Below are 22,783 nucleotides of genomic sequence, written 5' to 3'. Positions count from 1 at the left end.
TGTCATCATTTTCCCAGTCGATATACAATCTAATTCCCCTTGCTGTACAACCTGTTACAGAGTCTGTTGAATTGTGGGATACAGGTTGCTTGTAATAAATCCCCAATTGTAAATCAATTCAGATTTAACAAGATTTAACCATCCGGCACGAATGAACACTTCAGATGCTGAATTTAAAAGAGATATTAAACCATTGAATGTAGAATGGTAACAAATCAGAAGGTCAAAAGCAAACTATCAAATTAACAGTACAGATTCATGGACTCCTTCTGCACTGTAGGGATTCTATTTGGCTGATCCGAGTCCGCACCGACTACAATCCCACCCAGGCCCTATTCCCATAACCCCACATATTTACCCTGTTAATCCCCCTGACACTAGGGTCAATTTAGCATGGCCAATCATAGATAGGCTGGAAATTTGGGCAAAGAAATGGCAGATGGAGTTCAATCCAGATAAATGCGAAGTGATGCATTTTGGTAGAATTAACGTACGGGGGAGCCATACGATAAATGGCAGAACCATAAAGGGCGTAGATACGCAGAGGGACCTGGGTGTACAAGTCCACAGATCCTTGAAGGTGACGTCACAGGTGGAGAAGGTAGTGAAGAAGGCATATGGCATGCTTGCCTTTATAGGACGGGGCATAGAGTATAAAAGTTGGGGTCTGATGTTGCGGTTGTATAGAACGTTGGTTCGGCCGCATTTGGAATACTGCGTCCAGTTCTGGTCGCCACACTACCGGAAGGACGTGGAGGCTTTAGAGAGAGTGCAGGGGAGGTTTACCAGGATGTTGCCTGGTATGGAAGGGCTTAGTTATGAGGAGAGATTGGGTAAACTGGGGTTGTTCTCACTGGAAAAACAGAGGATGAGGGGTGACCTAATAGAGGTGTATAAAGTTATGAAAGGCATAGATAGGCTGAACGGTGGGAAGCTTTTTCCCAGGTCGGTGGTGACGTTCACGAGGGGTCATAGGTTCAAGGTGAAACGGGGGGGAGGTTTAACACGGATATCAGAAGGACGTATTTTATTCAGAGGGTGGTGGGGGCCTGGAATGCGCTGCCGGGCAAGGTGGTGGAGGCGGGCACACTGGGAACGTTTAAGACTTATCTAGATAGCCACATGAACGGAGTGGGAATGGAGGGATACAAAAGAATGGTCTAGTTTGGACCAGGGAGCGGCGCGGGCTTGGAGGGCCGAAGGGCCTGTTCCTGTGCTGTATTGTTCTTTGTTCTAACCCACACATCTTTGGAGTGTGAGATGAAACTGGAGCACCCGGAGGAAACCCACGCAGACACGGGGAGAATGTGCAAACTCCACACAGCCAGTGACCCGAGGCCGGAATTGAACCTGAATCCCTGGCGCTGTGAGGCAGCAGTGCTAACCACTGTGCCATCCCAGTAATTAACAGTAGGAGGACAAAGCTTAACTTTAACAATTTTACAGACTTTTGACAACTCCCTCAGTAGAACAGGCTGAAGGGGTGGAGTGATAATCCTAAAATGTGGATAACATGTTAACAAAAACAGCTTCTTGAAACCTTTATTTTATATTTCAAAAATGCAAGCCCTCCTTAACCAAGATGTTGGAAATAGCGAATTAGTCTCTAATTTGGCTTGAGTGAGATAAGAACCCCATTAGTTTTAGCTTATGACACATGTCGTCTTTACCTTGAAACAATGCTGTTTCTTAAACTCTAACTCTTATTTTGAGTTTGCCAAAGTGTCGAAGAATAATTTGGTAATGTAACTGTCTGCCGATTTATACTTGGTTCCTGACACCTGCTGGCATCTCCTGCTATTTTAATGCAGAATCTTACTGAAAGATCAGGCAGCTCGAATAAAGGTTTATTCATTATCCAACTGAATGTAGCTTGTCAAGGTTATAAAGGTTCCAGGGCTGCAGCGTATCTGTCCAGACTGGCAATTCCCTTGATTTATGACCAGTATACTTAATTATGTGTAATCATACAACACGAAAGATGTTATATATCAATATAACACAGATATTGTGTTACAAGTTATATTACCAATCTTACTTATGCACCAAATGATTAAATGCTCACATTTTAATTGTCTGACAATTCAGGCTCTTTATTTGATTAATGTGGCTGGTTTCTGATAATGCAGTAATTGGTTTAGTTTTTAAAATGTCTTCTCGATAAGTTCAAAATGGCTTGTGAACATGTTAGTTTACAATACTAAATAACATTGATTCAAGTTACACAATGGCTGCCACACTAAAGTTAGTGATTTGGAAACAATTAACATTCAGTAACTTGTGAACTCGCTGGTGTTTCAGCAGGTGGGATGACTCAGTCAGTTGCTTCTAACATAGTTTAGATGAACAGCCTCTCCAGTGTGAATTCACTGGTGTTTCAGTGGGTTGAATGAATCATCAAATCCCTTCATACACACAGAGCAGGAGAACGGTCTCCCCCCAGTGTGAACTCGCTGGTTGTCAGCAGTGTGGATAACTGAGTGAACCCCTTCCCACACTCAGATCAAGTGAATTGCCTCTCCCCAGTGTGACTCCGCCAACGAATTTCCAGCTGAGCTGGGTAATTGAATCCTTATCCCACACTTTCTCCTCAGTGTGACGACATTTGTAGTTTGACAGGCCAGGTGACTGGCTGAAGCTTTGACCATGCACAGAGCACACGGACGGTTTCTCCCCACTGTGAACGATGCTTTATCCTTCCAAGTTCAAATTCTGATGATATTTAGGTTACAATAAATTAAGAAACCCCAGCAGATCCTGAGGTGATGATAGGTCTGAGCTTTCTGACTGCAGATTGTCCCCTTCTGACACCCTGTGAAATTGATTTAAAACAGAAAAAAAAGAGTGAGAGAGAATCTACAAAAACACACAGAGGCAGGTTGTGAAATTGAGCTGAATGAATCTGGTAATTTGTGGGATCTGCATTAGGATAAAGTCACCAGGAAAATTTCTTGATTGTCATAAAAAACAACTCAGTCACTTTTTTCCTTCAGGGGATCTGTCATCTGGTTTCAACATAGGAACAGGAGTAGGCCATTCAGCTTGTCGAGCCTGTTCCACGATTTAATACGATCATGGCTGATTGGATGCTTCAATGCCTTTTACACACACTATCCCCATAACCCTTTATGTTGTTAATCAGAAATCTGTGAATCACTGCTTTAAACATACTCAGTGACTGAGCTTCCATAGCCCTCGGGGGTACAGAATTCCAAAGGTTCACAATCCCTCCCGGGTAAAGACATTTCTTCTTATCTTGTTCCTAAGTGGCTTCCCCCTTATTTTGAAATTGTTCTCCTGGTTCGAGCCTCCTCACCCAGGGGAAACATCTTATCTACATCTACCTTGTCATTTCCTTTAACTATTTTGTAACTATCAATGAGATTGCCTTTTATTCATCAAAACTGTAGAGAATACAGGCTTAGTTTGACTAATCTCTCTTTGTAGGACAGTTTCACCCCGGAACAAGTCTGGTGAACGTTTATTGTAGTCCCTCTATGGCAATAATGTCCTTTCTGAGGAAAGGGACCAAAACTTCACACAGTGTTCCAGGTGTGGTCTAACCAAGCTCCTGTACAATTGAAACAAGACCTCACTACTCCTGTTCTCAAATTCTCTTGTGATAAAGGCTAACATTCCATTAACCTTCCTAATATATTGCTACATCTGCATGTTAGCCTTCAGTAACTTATGGACAAAGACACCCAGGTCCTTTGTACATCTACACTTTCTAATTTCTTACCATTTAGGAAATACTTTGCACATCTATTCCTTCTACCAAAATAGATTACTTCACATTTTTTCCACATTATATTCCATCTGCCATGTTCTTGCCCACTCACTGAGTCTGTCTAAGACGTCCTGTAGCCACTTTACATCTTCCTCACAGCACACATTCCTGCCTGGCTCTGTATCATCCACAAATATTACATTTGGTCCCCACATCCAAATCATTGATATATATTGTGAATAGCTGGAGCCCAAGTACTGATCCTTGTGGTGCCTCACTAGTCACAGCCTGCCAACGTGAGAATGATCCATTTATTCCTACTCTCTGTTTTTTACCTGTTAATCAATTCTCAGTCATTGTGCGTCATCTCCTATCCCATGTGTTTTCATTTTGCTAATCAACCTCCTTTGGGGAACTTTGTCAAGAGCCTTCTTCAGGTCCAAGTATACTATACCCATTGACTCTTCTTTATCAATTTTATTAGTAACATCTTCAAAAAAACTGCAACATGTAGTGGGAAGTTGTGCGTGGAGTCCGAAGAGATAGGAGAGGCGCTAAATGAATATTTTTCGTCAGTATTCACACAGGAAAAAGACAATGTTGTCGAAGAGAATACTAAGATACAGGCTGTTAGACTAGACGGGATTGAGGTTCATATGGAGGAGGTGTTAGCAATTCTGGAAAGTGTGAAAATAGATAAGTCCCCTGGGCCGGATGGGATTTATCCTAGGATTCTCTGGGAAGACAGGGAGGAGATTGCAGAGCCTTTGGCTTTGATCTTTATGTCGTCATTGTCTACAGGAATAGTGCCAGAAGACTGGAGGATAGCAAATGTTGTCCCCTTGTTCAAGAAGGGGAGTAGAGACCAGTGAGCCTTACTTCTGTTGTGGGAAAAGTTTTGGAAAGGATTATAAGAGATAGGATTTATAATCATCTAGAAAGGAACAATTTGATTAGGGATAGTCAATACGGTTTTGTGAAAGGTAGGTCGTGCCTCACAAACCTTATTGAGTTCTTTGAGAAGGTGACCAAAGAGGTGGATGAGGGTAAAGCAGTTGATGTGGTGTATATGGATTTCAGTAAAGTGTTTGATAAGGTTCCCCACGGTAGGCTATTGCAGAAAATACGGAGGCATGGGATTGAGGGTGATTTTGCGGTTTGGATCAGAAATTGGTGAGCTGTAAGAAGACAGAGGGTGGTGGTTGATGGGAAATGTTCATCCTGGAGCTCAGTTACTAGTGGTGTACCACTGTTTTGGGGCCACTTGCTTGTCATTTTTATAAATGACCTGGATGAGGGCGTAGAAGGCTGGGTTAGTAAATTTGTGGATGACAGTAAAGTCAGTGGAGGTGTGGACAGCGCAGAAGGATGTTGCAGGTTACAGAGGGACATAGATAAGCTGTAGAGCTGGGCTGAGAGGCGGCAAATGGGAGTTTAATGCGGAAAAGTGTGAGGTGATTCACTTTGGAAGGAGTAACAAGGATACAGAGTACTGGGCTAATGGTAAGATATTTGGTAGTGTGGATCAGCAGAGAGATCTCGGTGTCCATGTGCATACATCCCTGAAAGATGGCACCCAGGTTGACAGGGTTGTTAAGAAGGCGTACAGTGTGTTAGCTTTTATTGGTAGAGGGATTGAGTTTCGGAGCCATGAGGTCATGTTGCAGTTGTACAAAACTCTGGTGCGGCCGCACTTGGAGTATTGCGTACAGTTCTGGTCGCCGCATTATAGGAAGGATGTGGAAGCATTGGAAAGGGTGCAGAGGAGAGTTACCAGGATGTTGCCTGGTATGGTGGGAAGGTCTTATGAGGAAAGGCTGAGTGACTTGAGGCTGTTTTCGTTAGAGAGAAGAAGGTTAAGAGGTGACTTAATAGAGGCAATCAAGATGATCAGAGGATTAGATAGGGTGGACAGTGTAAGCCTTTTTCCTTGGATGGTGATGGCTAGCACGAGGGGACATAGCTTTAAATTGAGGGGTGATAGATATAGGACAGATGTCAGAGGTACGTTCTTTACTCAAAGAGTAGGAGGGGCGTGAAATGCCCTGCCTACAACAGTAGTGGACTCGTCAAAATTAAGGGCATTTAAAGGGTCATTGTATAAACATATGGATGATATTGGAATAGTGTAGGTTAGATGGGCTTTAGATTGGTTTCACAGGTCGGCGCAACATCGAGGGCCGAAGGGCCTGTACTGCGCTGTAATGTTCTATGTTTGTCAAACATAATTTCCCATTTGTAAACCTATGCTGACGATGCCCAATCAGATCATGATTGTCCAGGTATCTATTCATCGTATTTTTTATGACAGATTCCAGCATTTTCCCTGCCACTGGTGTAAGGCCAACAGATCTGTAGTTCTGTTTTCTCTCTCCCTCCACTGTTAAATAGTGGTATGACATTTGCTACCTTCCAATGTTCAGGAAACATTCCAGAATCGATAGAATTTTGGAAGATGATCATCGATGCATCAACTATCTCTAATAGCGACCTCTTTCAACACTTTGTGATGTAGAATATCAGGACCCGGAGACTTTTCAGCTTTCAGTCCCATTGATTTCTCCAATACAACCTTCTTACTTCTACTAATTTCCTTCAACTCCACATTCTCCCTAGTCCCTTTAGTCTTTACAGCTGGGAAATTTGCTGTCTATTCCTTAGTGAAAACACATACAAAGTAATCATTTAGTTTTTCTGCCATTTCTCTATTCCCCATTCTGAATTCTCTGCCAGTAATGGACCTGCATTTGGCTTATTCAAATGCTGCCCTTTTACATCCCTATAGAAACTTCTACAGTCTGTGTTTATGTTTTTTGCTAGGTTGCATTTGCATTCTGTTCTCCCTTTCTTTATCTGTTTCTTGGCCTTCCTTTGCTTTTTTCTAAAAACCTCGAACCCTCAGGTTTACTCGTATTTCTGGCAAATTTATAATTTGTTTATTTTAATCTTATATAATCCTTAACTTCCTTTGTCAGCCATTGTTGACTGCTTTTTTGGGGGGGAGGGATGGGTTTGCACTCTGAAGGAATGGATAGGTAATGTGTGCTATCCATTGCCTATGCATAGTCGTTCCTTTTAATGTATTTCTCCAAACCACCTCAACCAATTTGTCCCTCATGTCTTCACAATTTCTTTTATTCAACTTTAACACCCTAGCTTCAGATTGAATTTCCTCATTTTCAAACATAATGTAAAATTCTATCATGATCACTTATCCCTAAGGATTCTGTTACAACTGGATTATTAATGAGCCCTTTTTCATTACGAGATCTGGAATAGTCTGTCCTTTAGTTGGCTCCTCAGCAAACTGCTTTAGAAACTCATCCCTAACTCGCTCCAGAAACTTGTCTCCCTCAGCATGAGTGCTAACTTGGTTTAACTAATCTATGTGCAGATTGAAGTCACCCATGATCATAGTATTGTCCATGGAAAATACTTCTCTCATCTCTTGATTAATCCTATGTCCCACATTACCATTACTCGTCGGTGCCCAATAAACAACTCTAACCAATGTCCACTGCCCTTTGCTGTTTCTTAGCTTCATCCAAACAGATTCCACACATTGTTCTTACGATCTAAGATCCTCCCTTACTACTACACTGATCCCATCCTTTGTTATCAGCGGAACTCCACCTCCTTTCCCTTCTTGTCTGTCCTTCCTAAACCTCCAACATCCTTGAATATTCAACCCCAGTCTTGGACATCATGCAGCCATGTTTCTGAACTGAGAATTATGTTATACCTCTATTTGTGTCTTTAGATCATCTACCTTATTATGAATGCTGCGTGCATTCAGGTAGAGCTCCTTACCTTTGTCTTTTTGACACCATTCAACAATCCACACATACTTGTTGCTTTGCTTCTCCTGCCTTCTAGTCCCATTATCACTTCTTGTAACCAACTTCCTTCCAATTTCGGCCACCCTTCAGGTTCCCAACCTCTGACAGGCTAGTTTAAACCCACCCTCTACAACCATCCAATATCTCTGGGAGGAAACAGAGGGAGATGAGAGGCAAGGATGAAGAGTGGGATCTTATTGATCTCTAACTGGACAAGAACATTGATAGAACTCCATCACCTAGAATGACCAGGGTATCAGGTGTATGTGAACACCGTCACCTCCCAAGTCACACACTGTCCTGGCTTGTCAGACATCCAGTATTGGATCAATAGAAATTTCTTCCAATTAAATATTGGCAAGACTGAAGTCATTGTCTTCAGTCCCCGCTACAAACTCCACTCCCTAATCATCAATACCATCCATCTATCTTACAGCTTTAAGGCTGAACCAGACTGCTCACAATCTTGGTGTCAGATTTCACGCCAAGCTGAGGTTCTGCCTACATATCACTAAGAGTGCCTATTTCCATCTCAGTAACTTTGTCTAACTTCACTCCTGCCTTAGCTCATCTGCTGCTGAAACTCATCTGTTCCTTTGTTACCTTGAAACTGGACTATCCCCAGCCTCCCACATAAGGATGGGGGTATTCAAAACCCTCAAACAAAGCTGACTGATTTAGCTTTTACCCAGAATTCTAACTCCAAAAACTGCGCTGGATTATTACCATCAATAGAAATAAACCCCAGAAAACATGGTTCAGTTCTGGATGTACCATTATCACCCAATCACTGTACTTACTTGTGAAGTTGCTGGTGAGTCTGCTGGATGGATGAAGTAGTGAATCCCTTCCCAAATTTGGGTGGAATGAACGGTCTCTCCCCAGTGTGAACTCGCTGGTGGTGGTTCGCTAGGGCGGATGACTGAGTGAATCCCATCCCACATTTGGAGCAGATATATGGTCTCTCCCCAGTGTGAGTGCGTTGATGTACAGTGAGAGTAGATGATTGCTTGAACCCAGTCCCGCAGTAAGAGCATCTGAACGGTCTCTCTTCAGTGTGAATACGTTGATGGGACAGACATTCACTGGAGCTTTTAAAGCACTTCCCGCAGTCCGGGCATTTGAAAGGTCTCTCCCCAGTGTGAATTCGCTGGTGTATCTGTAGGCTTGAGGAGGTAGAGAATCCCTTTCCACACTCTGAGCAGGTGAACAGTCTCTGCCCAGTGTGAACTTGCTGGTGTGTCAGCAGGTCAGATGATTGCATGAGTCCCTTCCCAGACTTGGAGTGGGTGTGTGGCATCTTCCCAGTGTGAACTCGTTGGTGCGCAGTGAGTTGAGACAAATGTTTGAACCCAGATCCACAGTGAGAGCACCTATATGGTCTCTCATCACTGTGAACACGTTGATGGTACAGGAGATCTCTGCAACTTTTATAGCATTTCCGGCAGTCTGAGCATTTAAAAGGTCTCTCCCCAGTGTGAACTCGCTGGTGTCTCAGCAGATCTGATGATCGACTGAATCCCTTCCCACACTTGGAGCAGGTGAACGGTTTCTCCCCAGTGTGAACGCGCTGGTGTGCAGTGAGTTGATAAGATCTCTTGAACCCAGTCCCACAATGAGAGCACCTGAACGGTCTCTCGTCAGAGTGAACACGTTGATGGAACAGGAGATCTCGGGAACTTTTAAAGCATTTCTTGCAGTCCGGGCACTTGAAAGGTCTCTCCCCAGTGTGAACTCGCTGGTGTGCCAGTCGGGCGGAGGACTGACTGAATCCCTTCCCACACACGGAGCAGATGAACGGCCTCTCCCCAGTGTGTGTGCGCTGGTGTATCACTAGGGTGGAAAACACAGCAAATCCTTTCCCACATGTGGAGCAGGTGAATGGTCTCTCCCCGGTGTGAATTCGCTCGTGCATCGAACAGTCTGACAACCGAGAGAATCCTTTCCCACACGTGGAGCAGGCGTACGGCCACTCCCCAGTGTGAACTCGCTGGTGTATCAGCAGGTAAGATGACCGAGTGAATCCTTTCCCACACTCAGAACAGATGAACGGTCTCTCTTCAGTGTGGCCTTGCTGGTGTGCTACCAGGTTGGATAACTGAGTGAATCCCTTCCCACACTCAGAGCAGGTAAACGGTCTCTCCCCAGTGTGACTGCGCAGATGAATTTCCAGCTCTGATGGAGATTTGCATCCCTTCCCACAATCTTTACATTCCCACGGCTTCTTCCTATTGTGACTGCATTCATGTTCTGACAGGTCAGATGATTGGTTGAAGCTTTGTCCACACAAAGAACATACGTATGGTTTCTCCCCACTGAGAACAGTGCTTTTTCCTTCCATGTTCAAAATCCAATGATATTCAGGTTACGATCAATAGGGTGAATCTGTCAGATCCTGATGTGATGTTTTGGTTTCAGTTTCCCGACTACAAATCCTTCTCTTCTGATACCCTGTGAAATTGATTTAAACCAGAAAGAAGGGAGTGAGAGAGAACCCACAAAAACACAAAGGCAGGTTGTGAAATTGAGCTGAATGAATCTGGTAATTTGTGGGGCCGGCACTGGGAAAAAGTGACCATGAAAGCTGCTGGATTGTTGTAAAAATCTAACTAGTTTATTAATGTGTTTTAGCGAAGGAACCTGCCACCCAGTGTAGGCCTATACATGACTCTAGCCTCTATGGGATGAGAGAGACAGAAAGAGAGAGATAAAAAGAGAAAGGGGGAGGCATCGGAGGTAGGAGGATCAGGTGTGGAATATTAGGTAGGGAATATTAGGGCGGCATGGTGGCACAGTGGTTAGCACTGCTGCTTCACAGCTCCAGGGACCTGGGTTCGATTCCCGGCTTGGGTCACTGTCTGTGTGAAGTTTGCACATTCTCCTCGTGTCTGCGTGGGTTTCCTCCAGGTGCTCCAGTTTCCTCCCACAGTCCAAAGATGTGCGGGTTAGGTTGATTGGCCATGCTAAAATTGCCCCTTAGTGTCCTGGGATGTGTAGATTAGAGGGATTAACGGGTAAAATATGTAGGGATATGGGGGTAGGGCCTGGGTGGGATTGTGGTTGGCGCAGACTCGATGGGCTGAATGGCCTCTTTCTGTACTGTAGGATTTCTATGATTATACATGTACAACTTGAGCAGATTTCTTACAGAATCTCCCAAATCCTCAACCTCCACCACCAAGAAGGAGCAGGGTAGCAGGTGCATGTGAGCACAATCAGCTCCAGGTTCCATTCCAAGTCACATACCATCCTGAATTGTCTGACATTCAATTCTTGATGAACAGAAATTTGCTCCATTTGAATAATGAGAAGACAAAAGCCATTGTTTTCAGTCCCCACTACAAACTCTACTCCCAAGACTCTGACTCCACCCATCTCCCTGGCAACTCTCTTAGGCTGTTCACAAATTCAGTGTCATATTTTACCCCAAGCTGAACTTCCAGGCATTAATCTGCATCAGTAAGTGGGACACCAGCGGTGAGCGACCTCATCTTAACATAGAACATAGAAAAAATACAGCACAAACAGGCCCTTCCAAGTTGCACCGGTCATGTCCCTACCTACCTAGGCTTATATATAGGCTTACCTATAACCCTCAATCCTATTAAGTCCCATGTACTCATCCAGAAGTCTCTTGAAAGACCCTATCGAGTTTGCCTCCACCACCACTGATGGCAGCCGATTCCACTCACGCACCACCCTCTGAGTGAAAAACTTACCCCTGACATCTCCTCTGTACCTACTCCCCAGCACCTTAAACCTGTGTCCTCTCGTAGCAGCCATTTCAGCCCTGGGAAAAAGCCTCCCAGAATCCACCCGATCTATACCTCTCAACATCTTGTACACCTCTATCAGGTCAAAGTGAGTGAGACACAGTTGGAAAGAACATATTTGGGAATTTGGATCAAAGTAGGAATTCACTACATAATATGTATAATATTCCACACCTGAGCCTCCTACCTCCGGCACCTCCCCCCCCTCTCTTTCTATAACTCTTTCTCCCTTCAGAAAATGGTCTTGCTCTGCTGCAGGGGAAGAGGATGGTTATTTGGTGACTATTTCAGCTGCTGTGAGGCAGCAGTGGGCAAAAAAGACAACTGTGCAATCACAGGAAACTGCCCAGTTGATTGGCTGCTGAGTGCTCAATGTAAGGAGCAGTATGTGAAAATCTTGCATCTGGAATAAGGGAGTTATGGCCAACATATAGTAATGTAATTCAAATAATCCAAAATAGAATTGAATCAATTCAAGAGAATTAAACTTAAGTCATGGCAGGTAAGCTCAGTCTAGTGGAATGCATCTCCTGTAATACATGCAAAGTCATAGACACTACCGGTGTCCTGAACGTCCACGTGTGCTGCCAGCTGCAGAACTTGAGCTCCGGGTTTCAGAGTTCGAGCGGCGGTTGGAGTCCCTGCGGCGCATCTGCAATACAGAGCTACGCGGATAGCACGTTCATAGAGGTGGGTCACGTCGTAGCTTAAGGTTCCACTGTCCAGTCAAAGAAACACAATTTCAGCAACACTCCATATTATTTGCACCCCTGTTGCCTATATCCTTTGCACTGAGTCCCATTCACTCACCCATCACCCTGTCCTCACTAAGCTACAAAGGCTCCCGGTTAAACAGCAACTCAATTTAACATTCACATCCTTCTTTTCAAATCTCTCCATGGTGTTGCTGTTCCCTATTTCCAGTCACACAGATGTTTGAATCTGTTTCCACAGACACACTTAGAATCATAGAATCCCTACAGTGCAAGAGAAGGCCTAATGCCCTATGTCCGGTCACATAAACACAATTGCAGCATCTCTCCATATTAATGACACCTCTGTTAATTATATCCTCTTCACTGAGCCATTCATGAACCCATCACCCCTGTCCTTATTGACCTGCACAGGCTCGCGGTTAAACAACTCAACTTAAAATTCTCATCCTTCTTTTCAAATCCCTCCTTGTCATTGCCCTTCCCTATTTCCAGTCACACAGATTGTTTGAACCTTTTTCCACAGACACACTTACATTCAGGTTCTGATGAATCGAGTGGCTCTGTCAGTCTTTGATCTGATGTTTGGTTTGAGATTTCCACCTTGAAATCCTGATCTTCAAATATCCTGCAAGAAAATCATCACTATCAATACAGGATAGAAATTAAGAGACAAAGATTTCCCTTGATTTGAGTTTTGTGTGTGTAAATGCTCCCCTTCTAATCCCCCGTAAAAGGGTTTTCCAAAAGCCATCATTAGCATGAGCCCAGGATAGAAATTCACAACTTTTCTTTTGCTGTCTGGAACAGCATCAGCGCGCAAGCGCCATGCTGCCCATTGCCCTATCAAGATGGTGGCCGGTAACTGGCGTCTGCCGGCGAAAAAGCGGTCCCGCAATTACTGCAATCCAGGGACCGGGATGTTCTTACTCTGGGTTTACCATCTCGACTGGGTGCTTAGGAAGCCTCCCCACCCACTTCGCCGTCTCCATTACCCTCCAAAAATCCACAATTTCACTCCGGTTTCGGAGCCCAGTAACCGCCTACCAATAAGAGCAGTACCCACACTGCGCATGCTCTAGTATGAGACAGCAATGCGCATGTTCAATTCACAATTCGCCACTGCGCCTGCGCCAGCAGCTTCTCTGCTACGGATAGAGGACATTCCGCACTGTAACCAATGCTGGGCTGTTCACTGATTCCATTGTGATTGAAACATCAAAAAACAAAATAACACTGTTAAATCAATTAATATCGCATCCAAAGTGTACGGGGTCCTACAACCAAAGCTTTATTCTAATGTAATTAACAACAGGGATCTGTTTTGGGGCCACTGCTGTTTGTAATATTTATTAATGATCTGGATGAGGGTATAGTTGGGTGGATTAGCAAATTTGCTGATGACACCAAAGTCGGTGGTGTGGTAGACAGTGAGGAAGGGTGTCGTAGTTTGCAGGAAGACTTAGACAGGTTGCAAAGTTGGGCCGAGAGGTGGCGGATGGAGTTTAATGCGGAGAAGTGTGAGGTAATTCACTTTGGTAGGAATAACAGATGTGTTGAGTATAGGGCTAACGGGAGGACTTTGAATAGTGTGGAGGAGCAGAGGGATCTAGGTGTATGTGTGCATAGATCCCTGAAAGTTGGGAATCAAGTAGATAAGGTTGTTAAGAAGGCATATGGTGTCTTGGCGTTTATTGGTAGGGGGATTGAATTTAGGAGTCGTAGCGTTATGTTGCAACTGTACACAACTCTGGTGCGGCCGCACTTGGAGTACTGTGTGCAGTTCTGGTCCCCACATTACAGGAAGGATGTGGAGGCTTTGGAGAGGGTGCAGAGGAGGTTTACCAGGATGTTGCCTGGTATGGAGGGGAGATCCTATGAGGAGAGGCTGAGGGATTTGGGATTGTTTTCGCTGGAAAGGCGGCGGCTAAGAGGGGATCTTATTGAAACATATAAGATGATTAGAGGTTTAGATAGGGTGGATAGTGATAGCCTTTTTCCTCTGATGGAGAAATCCAGCACGAGGGGGCATGGCTTTAAATTGAGGGGGGGTAGTTATAGAACCGATGTCAGGGGTAGGTTCTTTACCCAGAGGGTGGTGAGGGATTGGAATGCCCTGCCAGCATCAGTAGTAAATGCGCCTAGTTTGGGGGCGTTTAAGAGATCCGTAGATAGGTTCATGGACGAAAAGAAATTGGTTTAGGTTGGAGGGTCACAGTTTTTTTTTTTAACTGGTCAGTGCAACATCCTGGGCCGAAGGGCCTGTTCTGCGCTGTAATGTTCTATGTTCTATGTTCTAACAGAAAAATCCATAAAGTTAGATATGAACTCAATGGAGTTCCAGCAGGTGGAGGGAACAAGTGACTCCTACCCCAAACACATTTAAATCTCGTATTGTGGGTAAGAATGCACATATCGTGGATGAAATCCCCAGAACCTTTATAGCTGGAGTGTTTACAGGTGGGAAAACGGAGAAAATCCCAGGTCACACCTGGCTGGGGTGTGAATCCCATCACAACCATGATGTATCTGAATGGTCTCTGTCCGCTGTGACTCTGCTACTGTGTGAGTAAATGGGATGACTGAGTGAATCCCTTTCTTCTGTCAGATGGTGATGGTGGTGATCTTATTCACAATGTGATTTTACCAATCAGTTTTCAGCTCAGAGGGGGATTTTAATCTTTTGCAACAAGTTCCACATTCTAAGAACTTAACAGTGAAACAAAAACCACATGCTGTAGATGCTTGATATCTGTATTAGATACAGAAAATCCTGGAATTTTCAGCTGACCTAAATACATCTGTGACGAGTGAAACATGTTTTATATTTCATGAAATCACCAATGAGGTGAAATAGTCCCAGAAGCTGCTTGCATGTAACTTACAAGTTTGACAACCCACCAACCTCATCACTGCGGCTCCTGTGAAACTTACAAGGCAACACACAGCTGACATTCATCAGTGAAAGCAACTGACACACATCAAATTCTAAACACTTCTCTGTTTTATCTGTTTCTTAACTGCGGTGGTTATCATGTTCACTTGACTCATTAAAGGCTACCTGTCAGAAACCGGACAAACATTAAAATGTATGCATCTCTCAGTGTGAGGAAAAGTTGCCTCATCTTGACATGAGTTATTATTGTCACATGTGTGGAATACAATGAAAATTATTGTTTCCTGCTCTACACAGACAAAGCATTCATAAAGTACATAGGGGAGAAGGAAAGCATAATGTAGGGTCACAGTTACTAGTTTATGGGTCATCAGTTCCCCAGATATTTTATGTGGAAACACAGAAACTAGAAGCAGGAATAGGCCATTCGGCCCTCCGAGCCTGCTCTGCCATTCATCTTGATTATGGCTGATCATCGAATGCAATATCCTGATCCTCCCTTCCTCCCATATCCCTTGATCTCTTTAGCCCAAAGAGCCATATCTAATTTATTCTTGAAATCAGAAGTTTTGGCCTCAACTACATTCTGTGGTAATTAATTCCACACATTCACCACCCTCTGGGTGAAGAAAGTTTCCTCACCTCAGTTCTAAAAGGTTATCCTTATCCTGAAACTATGACCCATAGTTCCAGGCACCCCCACCATTGGGAACATTCTTTCTGAATCTACTCTGTCCAACCCTGCTAGACTTTTATAAGTTTCTATGAGATCCCCTCTCACTCTTTGATTTGATTTGATTTATTATTGTCACATGTATTAGTATCCAGTGGAAAGTATTGTTTCTTGCGCGCTATACAGACAAAGCATACCTTTCATGGAGAAGGAAACGAGAGGGTGCAGAATGTAGCGTTTTGGTCATAGCTGGGGTATCGAGAAAGATCAACTTAATGCGAGGTAGGTCCATTTAAAAGTCTGATGGCAGCAGGGAAGAAGCTGTTCTTAAGTTGGTTGGTACATGACTTCAGATTTTTGTATCTTTTTTTCTGACGGAAGAAGGTGGAAGAGAGTATGTTCGGGGTGCATGGGGTCCTTTATTATGCTGCCTGTTTTGCTGAGGCAGCAGGAAGTGTAGACAGAGTCAATGAATGGGAGGTTGGTTTCTATGATGGATTGGGCTACATTCACGACCTTTTGTAGTTTCTTGCGGTCTTTGGCAGGTCTTCTAAACTCCAGTGAACACTTTCCACAGTCTGAGCAATTATAAGGTCTCTCCTCAGTGTGAACATGTTGGTGGGACATCAGGTTCCCGGATCCTTTAAAATCACTTCCCACTGTCTGGGCATTTAAAAGGCCTCTCGTCAGTGTGAACTCACATCTGCCTCAGTAAGTTGCATGACTGAGCGAATCCCTTGCCATATTTAGAGCAGGTGAATGGTCTCTCCCCAGTGTGAACTCGCTGATGTTTTGTGCGGTAGTTTGAATGTTTGAAACCAGCGCAACAGTGAGAGCACCTGAACGGTCTCTTATTACTGTGAACAATTTGATAGGATATCAGATTGCCAGAACGTGTAAAGCGCTTCACACATTTTAGGCATTTAAAAGATCTCTCCTCACTGTTTAATCAGGTCTGATGATTTCTTGAGTCCAGCCCCCAATTGAGAGGTCCTGACTGGTTTCTCGTCAGTGTTGTTGGAGGGATCAAACGAGTGGAATCTTTGAGACTATATGGAGTTCAACATGGAGTTTATTCAAGCTTGGACTGTACATACAGGAGAGCACTCAGCGAATCAACTGAAGGCTATTCTTCTGACTGTGCTCAGGTGGAATCCAACAGCATTCTTATACTATTTTATGTTACAATGTGTACGTTCAGTTTTCAGGTTGGGCCATTATCTGTTAATTCAGTTTTTGTCATTACAGAACTATACTTGTGATTAATGATGATGGGATCTGTGGTCCTCTTTTCCTGATTAGGCAATCTCGCATAAAGATGCTCTATCAGTTACCCTGGTGATGTTATTTTGTACTGTTTCCCCCTTTACCTCCTGTATTGGTTGTTTCTATTTCAATGTAATATGAAATCATTATAAACACCTTCTGACATGTAAATTTGTTAATTGCTACAACTATCACCTCACCGACCATGTCTTTGGTTTTGGATTAGATTTTCTAGGGGGACAAAGACTTTATGCATTCTTTCGAGACATGGTCGAGTCATGATAAACAGTGCCTTGGATTTCCATTGTTATTACTATCTCTGGTACTCACCACCTGGTGTGTAACTGTCTGGTTCTATCTGGAGGTCAGGATGGTTACTCACAATTTTTCTTCCTGCAGTAAACTTTAATATTGCAGCCTGGCTGCGGCTTTAACCCTTTCTGCTAGTTCTGCTGCAGCCTATGTTCTCATCAATCTAATCCTTCCACAATATGAACACATTGGTGGGACATCAGACCCTGCCAATATTTATAGCACCTCCCACAGTCTGAGCAAATAAAAGGTCTCTCATCAGTGTGAACATGTTGATGGGCCATCAGGTCACTGGAACATTTAAAACACTTTTCACAATCTGGGCATTTAAAAGGTCTCTCATCAGTATGAACTCGCTGGTGTGTCAGTAAGTGGGATGACTGAGTGAAGCCCTTCCCACATCTGATGCAGGTAAACGGTCTCTCTCCGCTGTGACTGCGCAGATGCTTAGTGAGGTTGGTTGAATGCTTGAACCCAGTCCCACAGTGAGAGCACGTGAAAGGTCTCTCATCAGTGTGAACCCGTTGATGGGACATCAGCTCACTGGAACGTTTAAAACACTTCCCACAGTCTGAGCATTTCAAAGTTCTTTTGTCAGTGTGAACTCGCTGATGGGACATCAGCTCACTGGAACGTTTATAGCACTTCTCAAAGTCTGAGCATTTCAAAGATCTGTTGTCAGTGTGAAGTCGTTGATGGGACCTCAGCTCACTGGAACGTTTGAAACACCTCCCACAATCTGGGCATTTAAAAGGTCTTTCGTTAGAGTGAACATTTTGATGGGACATCAGATCCCCAGAGGTTTTAAAGCACTTTTCACAGTTGGGACATTTAAAAGGTCTCTCATCAGTGTGAACACGTTGATGGAACTTCAGTTCCCTTGAACTTTTAAAGCACTTCTGACAGTGCGAGCAGTTGAAAGGTCTCTCATCTCTGTGAATTATTTGATGGGTCATCAGTTTCCCAGAACTCTTAAAACCCTTCCCACAGTGTGGACAACTGAAAGGTCTCGCCTCAGTGTGAACTAGTTGATGGGAAATCAGGTTCCCAGGACGTTTAAAACATTTTCCACAATCTGGGCATTTAAAAGGTTTCTCATCAGTGTGAATTCGCTGGTGTGATCGTAAGTTAGATGACTGAGTGAATCCTTTCCCACATGTGGAGCAGGTGAATGGTCTCTCCCCAGTGTGAATGTACCTGTGCTTCAACAGATTAGGCAACCGACCAAATTCCTTCCCACACTCGGAGCAGGTGAACCGTTTCTCCTCACTGTGATTGAACGGATGAGTTTCAAGCTCAGACGGGGAGTTGGATCCCTTCCCACAATCCCCAGGCTCCAACAGCTTCTTTGCATTGTGTCTGCATTTATGTTCTGACAAGTCTGATGAATGGCTGAATCCTTGTCCACACACAGAACAAATGTATGGTTTCTCCCCACTGTGAATGGTGCTTTTTCCTTCCATATTCAAAATCCGATGATATGCAGATTACGATAAATTAGGTGACTCTGTCAGATCCTGATGCGATGTTGGATTTCAGTTTCCCGACTCAAATCCTCCCCTTCTAATATTCTGTGAAATTGATTTAAAACAGAAAAAAGTGAATGAGAGAGAACCTGTGGGGCGGCACGGTGGCACAGTGGTTATCGCTGCTGCCTCATAGTGCCAGGGACATGGGTTCAATTCTGGCATCAGGTGACTGTCTGTGTGGATTTTGTATGTTCTCCCCGTGTCTGTGTGGGTTTCCTCTAGGTGCTCCGGTTTCCTCCCACACTCCAAAGATGTGTGGGTTAGGTTGATTGGCCATGCTAAATTGACTCCAGTGTCAGGGGATTAGCAGGGTAAATATGTGGGGTTACGGGAAAGAGGCCTGGGTGGGATTGTGGCCAGTGTGGACTCGATTGGCTGAATGGCCTCCTTCTGCACTGTAGGGATTCTATGAAAATCACAAAGGCAGGTTGTGAAATTGAGCTGATTGAATATGGTCATTTGTGGGATCGGCACTAGAAAAATGTGACCATGAAAACTGCTAGATTGTTGTAAAAACCCAACTGGTTCACTCATGTCCTTCAGGGAAGGTAACCTGTGACCCAGTCTCAACCAATTCAAGACCTGGGCTTCAATGTGAGGAGGGAGCAGGTGGGTGGGATGAAGAGTTGCATCATACAGTGGTTAGCCCTGCTGCCTCACAGGGTCAGGGAACGGTTTTGATTCCCGGCTTGGGTCACTGTCTGTGCAGAGTCTGCATGTTCGCCCCGTGTCTGCATGGGTCTCCGGGTGCTCTAATTTCCTCCCAAAGTCTGAAAGATGTGCTAGTTAGGTGCATTGGTCATTCTAAAATTCTACCTCAGTGTCCCCGAACAGGTGCCAGAGTGTGGCGACTAGGGGGTTTTCACAGTAACTTCATTGCAGTGTTTATGTAAATTGACTTATGACTCTAATACTTTTCATTTCAAGGGAGCTGGGAGGAGAAGAGATGACGGAGAGCAATTTTATGTATCTGCAACCAGAAAGAATCTCCAAAACCCTCAACCTCCATCATCGAGAAAGACCAGGTTTGCATGTGTATGTGAACATCATCACCTCAAAGTCACACAGTATCCTGACTGGACTGAGATCCAGTCCTGGATTAAGAGAAATTTCCTCCAGTTAATGAGAAACATGAAGCCATTGTCTTCAGTCCACGCTAAAAATTCCACCCCATGGACACTGACTCCATCCCACTCCATCCCAAGGCAAGTAACTATAGGCTGATTAGCTTAACTTCTGTAGTAGGGGAAGTGCTTGAAACTATCATCAAGGAAGAAATAGCGAGACATCTGGATATAAATTGTCCCATTGGAAAGACACAGCATTGGTTCATGAAGGGCAGGTCATGTTTGACTAATTTGGTGGAATTCTTTGAGAATATCAGGTGCACAGTGGACAATGGGGAACCTGTGGATGTGGTGTATCTAGATTTCCAGATGGCTAATGACAAGGTGCCACACCAAAGGCTGCTGCATAAGATAAAGATGCACGGTGTTAGGGGTAATGTATTAGCACGGATAGAGGATTGGTTAACTAACAGAAAGCAAAGAGAGGGGGTAAATGGATGTTTTTCTGGTTGGCGATCAGTGACTAGTGGTGTGCCTCAGGGATCCGTGTTTGGATCGCAATTGTTTATAACTTATATAGATGATTTGGAGTTGGGGACCAAGTGTAATGTGTCAAAATTTGCAGATGACACTAAGATGAGTGGCAGCAAAATAGACTATTACTTAAATGGTAAAAAATTGCAGCATGCTACTGTGCAGAGGGACCTGGGTGTCCTTGTGCATGAATCACAAAAAGTTGGTTTGCAGATGCAGCAGGTAATTAGGAAGGCAAATGGAATTTTGTCCTTCATTGCAAGAGGGATGGAGTTTAAAAACAGTGAGGTTAAATTACAGCTGTATAAGGTGCTGATGAGGCCACATCTGGAGTACTGTATACAGTTTTGGTCTCCTTACTTGAGAAAGGATATACTGGCACTGGAGGGGGTGCGGAGGAGATTCACTAGGTTGATTCCGGGAATTGAGAGGGTTGGCTTATGAGGAGAGACTGAGTAGATTGGGACTGTACTCATTGGAATTCAGAAGAATGAGGGGAGATCTTAGGGGCAAATGCGAGGCGACACAGTGGTTAGCACTGCTGCCTCACAGCGCCAGGGGCCCTGGTTGGGTCACTGTCTGTGTGGAGTTTGCACATTCTTCCCGTGTCTGCGTGGGTTTCCTCCGGGTGCTCCGGTTTCCTCCCACAGTCCAAAGATGTGCAGGTTAGGTTGATTGGCCATGCTAAGTTGCCCCTTAGTGTCAAGGGGACTAGCTAGGGCAATTGCATGGGGTTAAGGGGATAGGGCCTGGGTGGTATTGTGGGTGGTGCAGATGCCATGGGCCGAATGACCTCCTTCTGCACTGTAGGGATTCTACTTTGAAAAATATAGATTATGAAGGAAATAGATAAGATAGAAGCAGGGACGTTGTTTCCAATGGCAGGTGAAACTAGAACTAGGGGGCATGGCCTCAAAATAAGGTGGAGCAGTTTTAGGACTGAGTTGAGGAGGAACTTCTTCAGCCAGAGGGTTGTGAATCTGTGGAAGCAGTTGAGGCTACCTCATTGAATGTTTTTAAGGCAAAGATAGATACATTTTTGAACAGTAGAGGAATTAAGGGTTATGATGAGCGGATGGGTAAGTGGAGCTGAGTCCACAAAATGATCAGCCATGATTTTATTGAATGGTAGTGCAGGCTTGAGGGGCCAGATGGTCTACTCCTGCTCCGAGTTCTTACGTTCACTCCCTGGCAACTGTCTGAGGCTGAATGAGACTGTTCACAACCATGGCGAAATGTTTATTTATTAACTTTGCAGGGTCGATTGGCTGATTTGGCCATTGTCATTTCCGGTGCCTATTCATCCGCCCTTTTTCACACCTTTTATTGACTTGGTTGGAGTTCGATACAACTAAGTGGTTTATTCTGCCATTTCAAAAGGCATTTAAGAGTCAACCACATTGCTGTAGATCTGGAGTCACATGTCTGCCAGACCAGGTGAGGACGGTTTTTCCCTAAGCTGCATTAGTAAACCAGATGGGTGGTTATGACAATTCACAATGGTTTCTTGCTCATCCTTAGACTTTCAATTTCATACTTTAATTAAATTGAAACTCCACAATCTGCCTTGGTGGGATTAGAACCTGGGTCCCCAGAGCATTATCCTGGGTCTCACTCTAAAATGACCTTCCAAACACACATATGTGTCATCTCCAAGAATAGGTTTCTATTCGTGAGGGGTCTGAGACTTTCCACTGAAAATTACTTAGAAAACACATATTGATATCCTGATGGATATTTTAAAAATTAAAAACAGGACCAAGACCTTTTTAAAATGGCTGAGTCTAAGTCAGCAAGTTTCGCACATTCAACCTATGATCATCTTGAGTTTGTCTGAATCCCTGTCCTCTGCACCGAGTGATTTAGTCACCCATCACCCTTGTCCTTACTGACTGACGCAGACTCCCGGTTAAACAATTCATTTTTAAATGAAAATCCTCATTTTCAAATCCTTCCCTGTTGCTCTTCCCTATTTCTAGTCAGATTTGAATCTTTTTTCCACAGACACACTTACATTCAGCTTCTGATGAATCGATTGACCCTGTCAGGTTTTGATCTGATTTTGGTTTTGCGGCCTCTACTGTGTGTTTACGAAGCTTCCCCATCCACTCCGCCGCCTCCATTACCCTTCAACAATCGCCTGTTTAACTCCAGTTTCGGAACCGAAACGCTCTGCTTCTTGCAGCAGAGGAATCCGCACTGCACATGCGTCAATCGGAACACATTCTGCGCATGCCCCTTCTCAGAGACCCCGGTGCGCATGTGCCGAAGCTCGCTGTGAGAATAGGGAACATTCTGCCGGACATGCTGAGACTTTCCAGCATTTTCTCCCTTGATTTCAGATTCCAGCATTCGCAGTAATTTGCTTTTAACATTCTGATTGACTGGGAATGCTGGGGAAGATATCTACCATTGAACGATGCTGTTGTCGTACATGTTTTGCAACCATGA

The 22,783-nt window shown here is 44.2% G+C and overlaps 1 protein-coding gene across 7 annotated transcripts; it reads right to left on the bottom strand.

The window, feature by feature from the left end:
* Positions 1-1,427: 1,427 nt before the first annotated feature.
* On the bottom strand, positions 1,428-22,539 carry LOC144510490 (uncharacterized). 7 transcript variants are annotated; one of them, XM_078239951.1, is made up of 5 exons: positions 13,103-13,130; positions 12,592-12,683; positions 11,903-12,060; positions 8,370-10,020; positions 2,063-2,812 (listed from the first exon to the last, which is right to left on the bottom strand). In XM_078239951.1, exons 4-5 carry the CDS (start codon positions 9,908-9,910, stop codon positions 2,728-2,730), a joined length of 1,626 nt encoding a protein of 541 aa, XP_078096077.1. In that variant the 5' UTR covers positions 9,911-10,020; positions 11,903-12,060; positions 12,592-12,683; positions 13,103-13,130; the 3' UTR covers positions 2,063-2,727. The 7 variants fall into 7 exon arrangements, with proteins under 7 accessions (XP_078096073.1, XP_078096072.1, XP_078096077.1 ...); XM_078239950.1 differs by lacking the exon at positions 13,103-13,130 and adding an exon at positions 22,347-22,539 and having other exon boundaries at positions 2,064-2,812; XM_078239947.1 differs by lacking the exon at positions 11,903-12,060 and having other exon boundaries at positions 1,428-2,812; positions 13,103-13,140.
* Positions 22,540-22,783: the final 244 nt, after the last annotated feature.

Source organism: Mustelus asterias, chromosome 23, assembly GCF_964213995.1.
Source record: "Mustelus asterias chromosome 23, sMusAst1.hap1.1, whole genome shotgun sequence".
Classification (NCBI taxonomy): Eukaryota; Metazoa; Chordata; class Chondrichthyes; order Carcharhiniformes; family Triakidae; genus Mustelus; species Mustelus asterias.
Note: the sequence above shows the minus strand (reverse complement) of the source record. Positions and strands in the feature narration are given on the sequence as shown.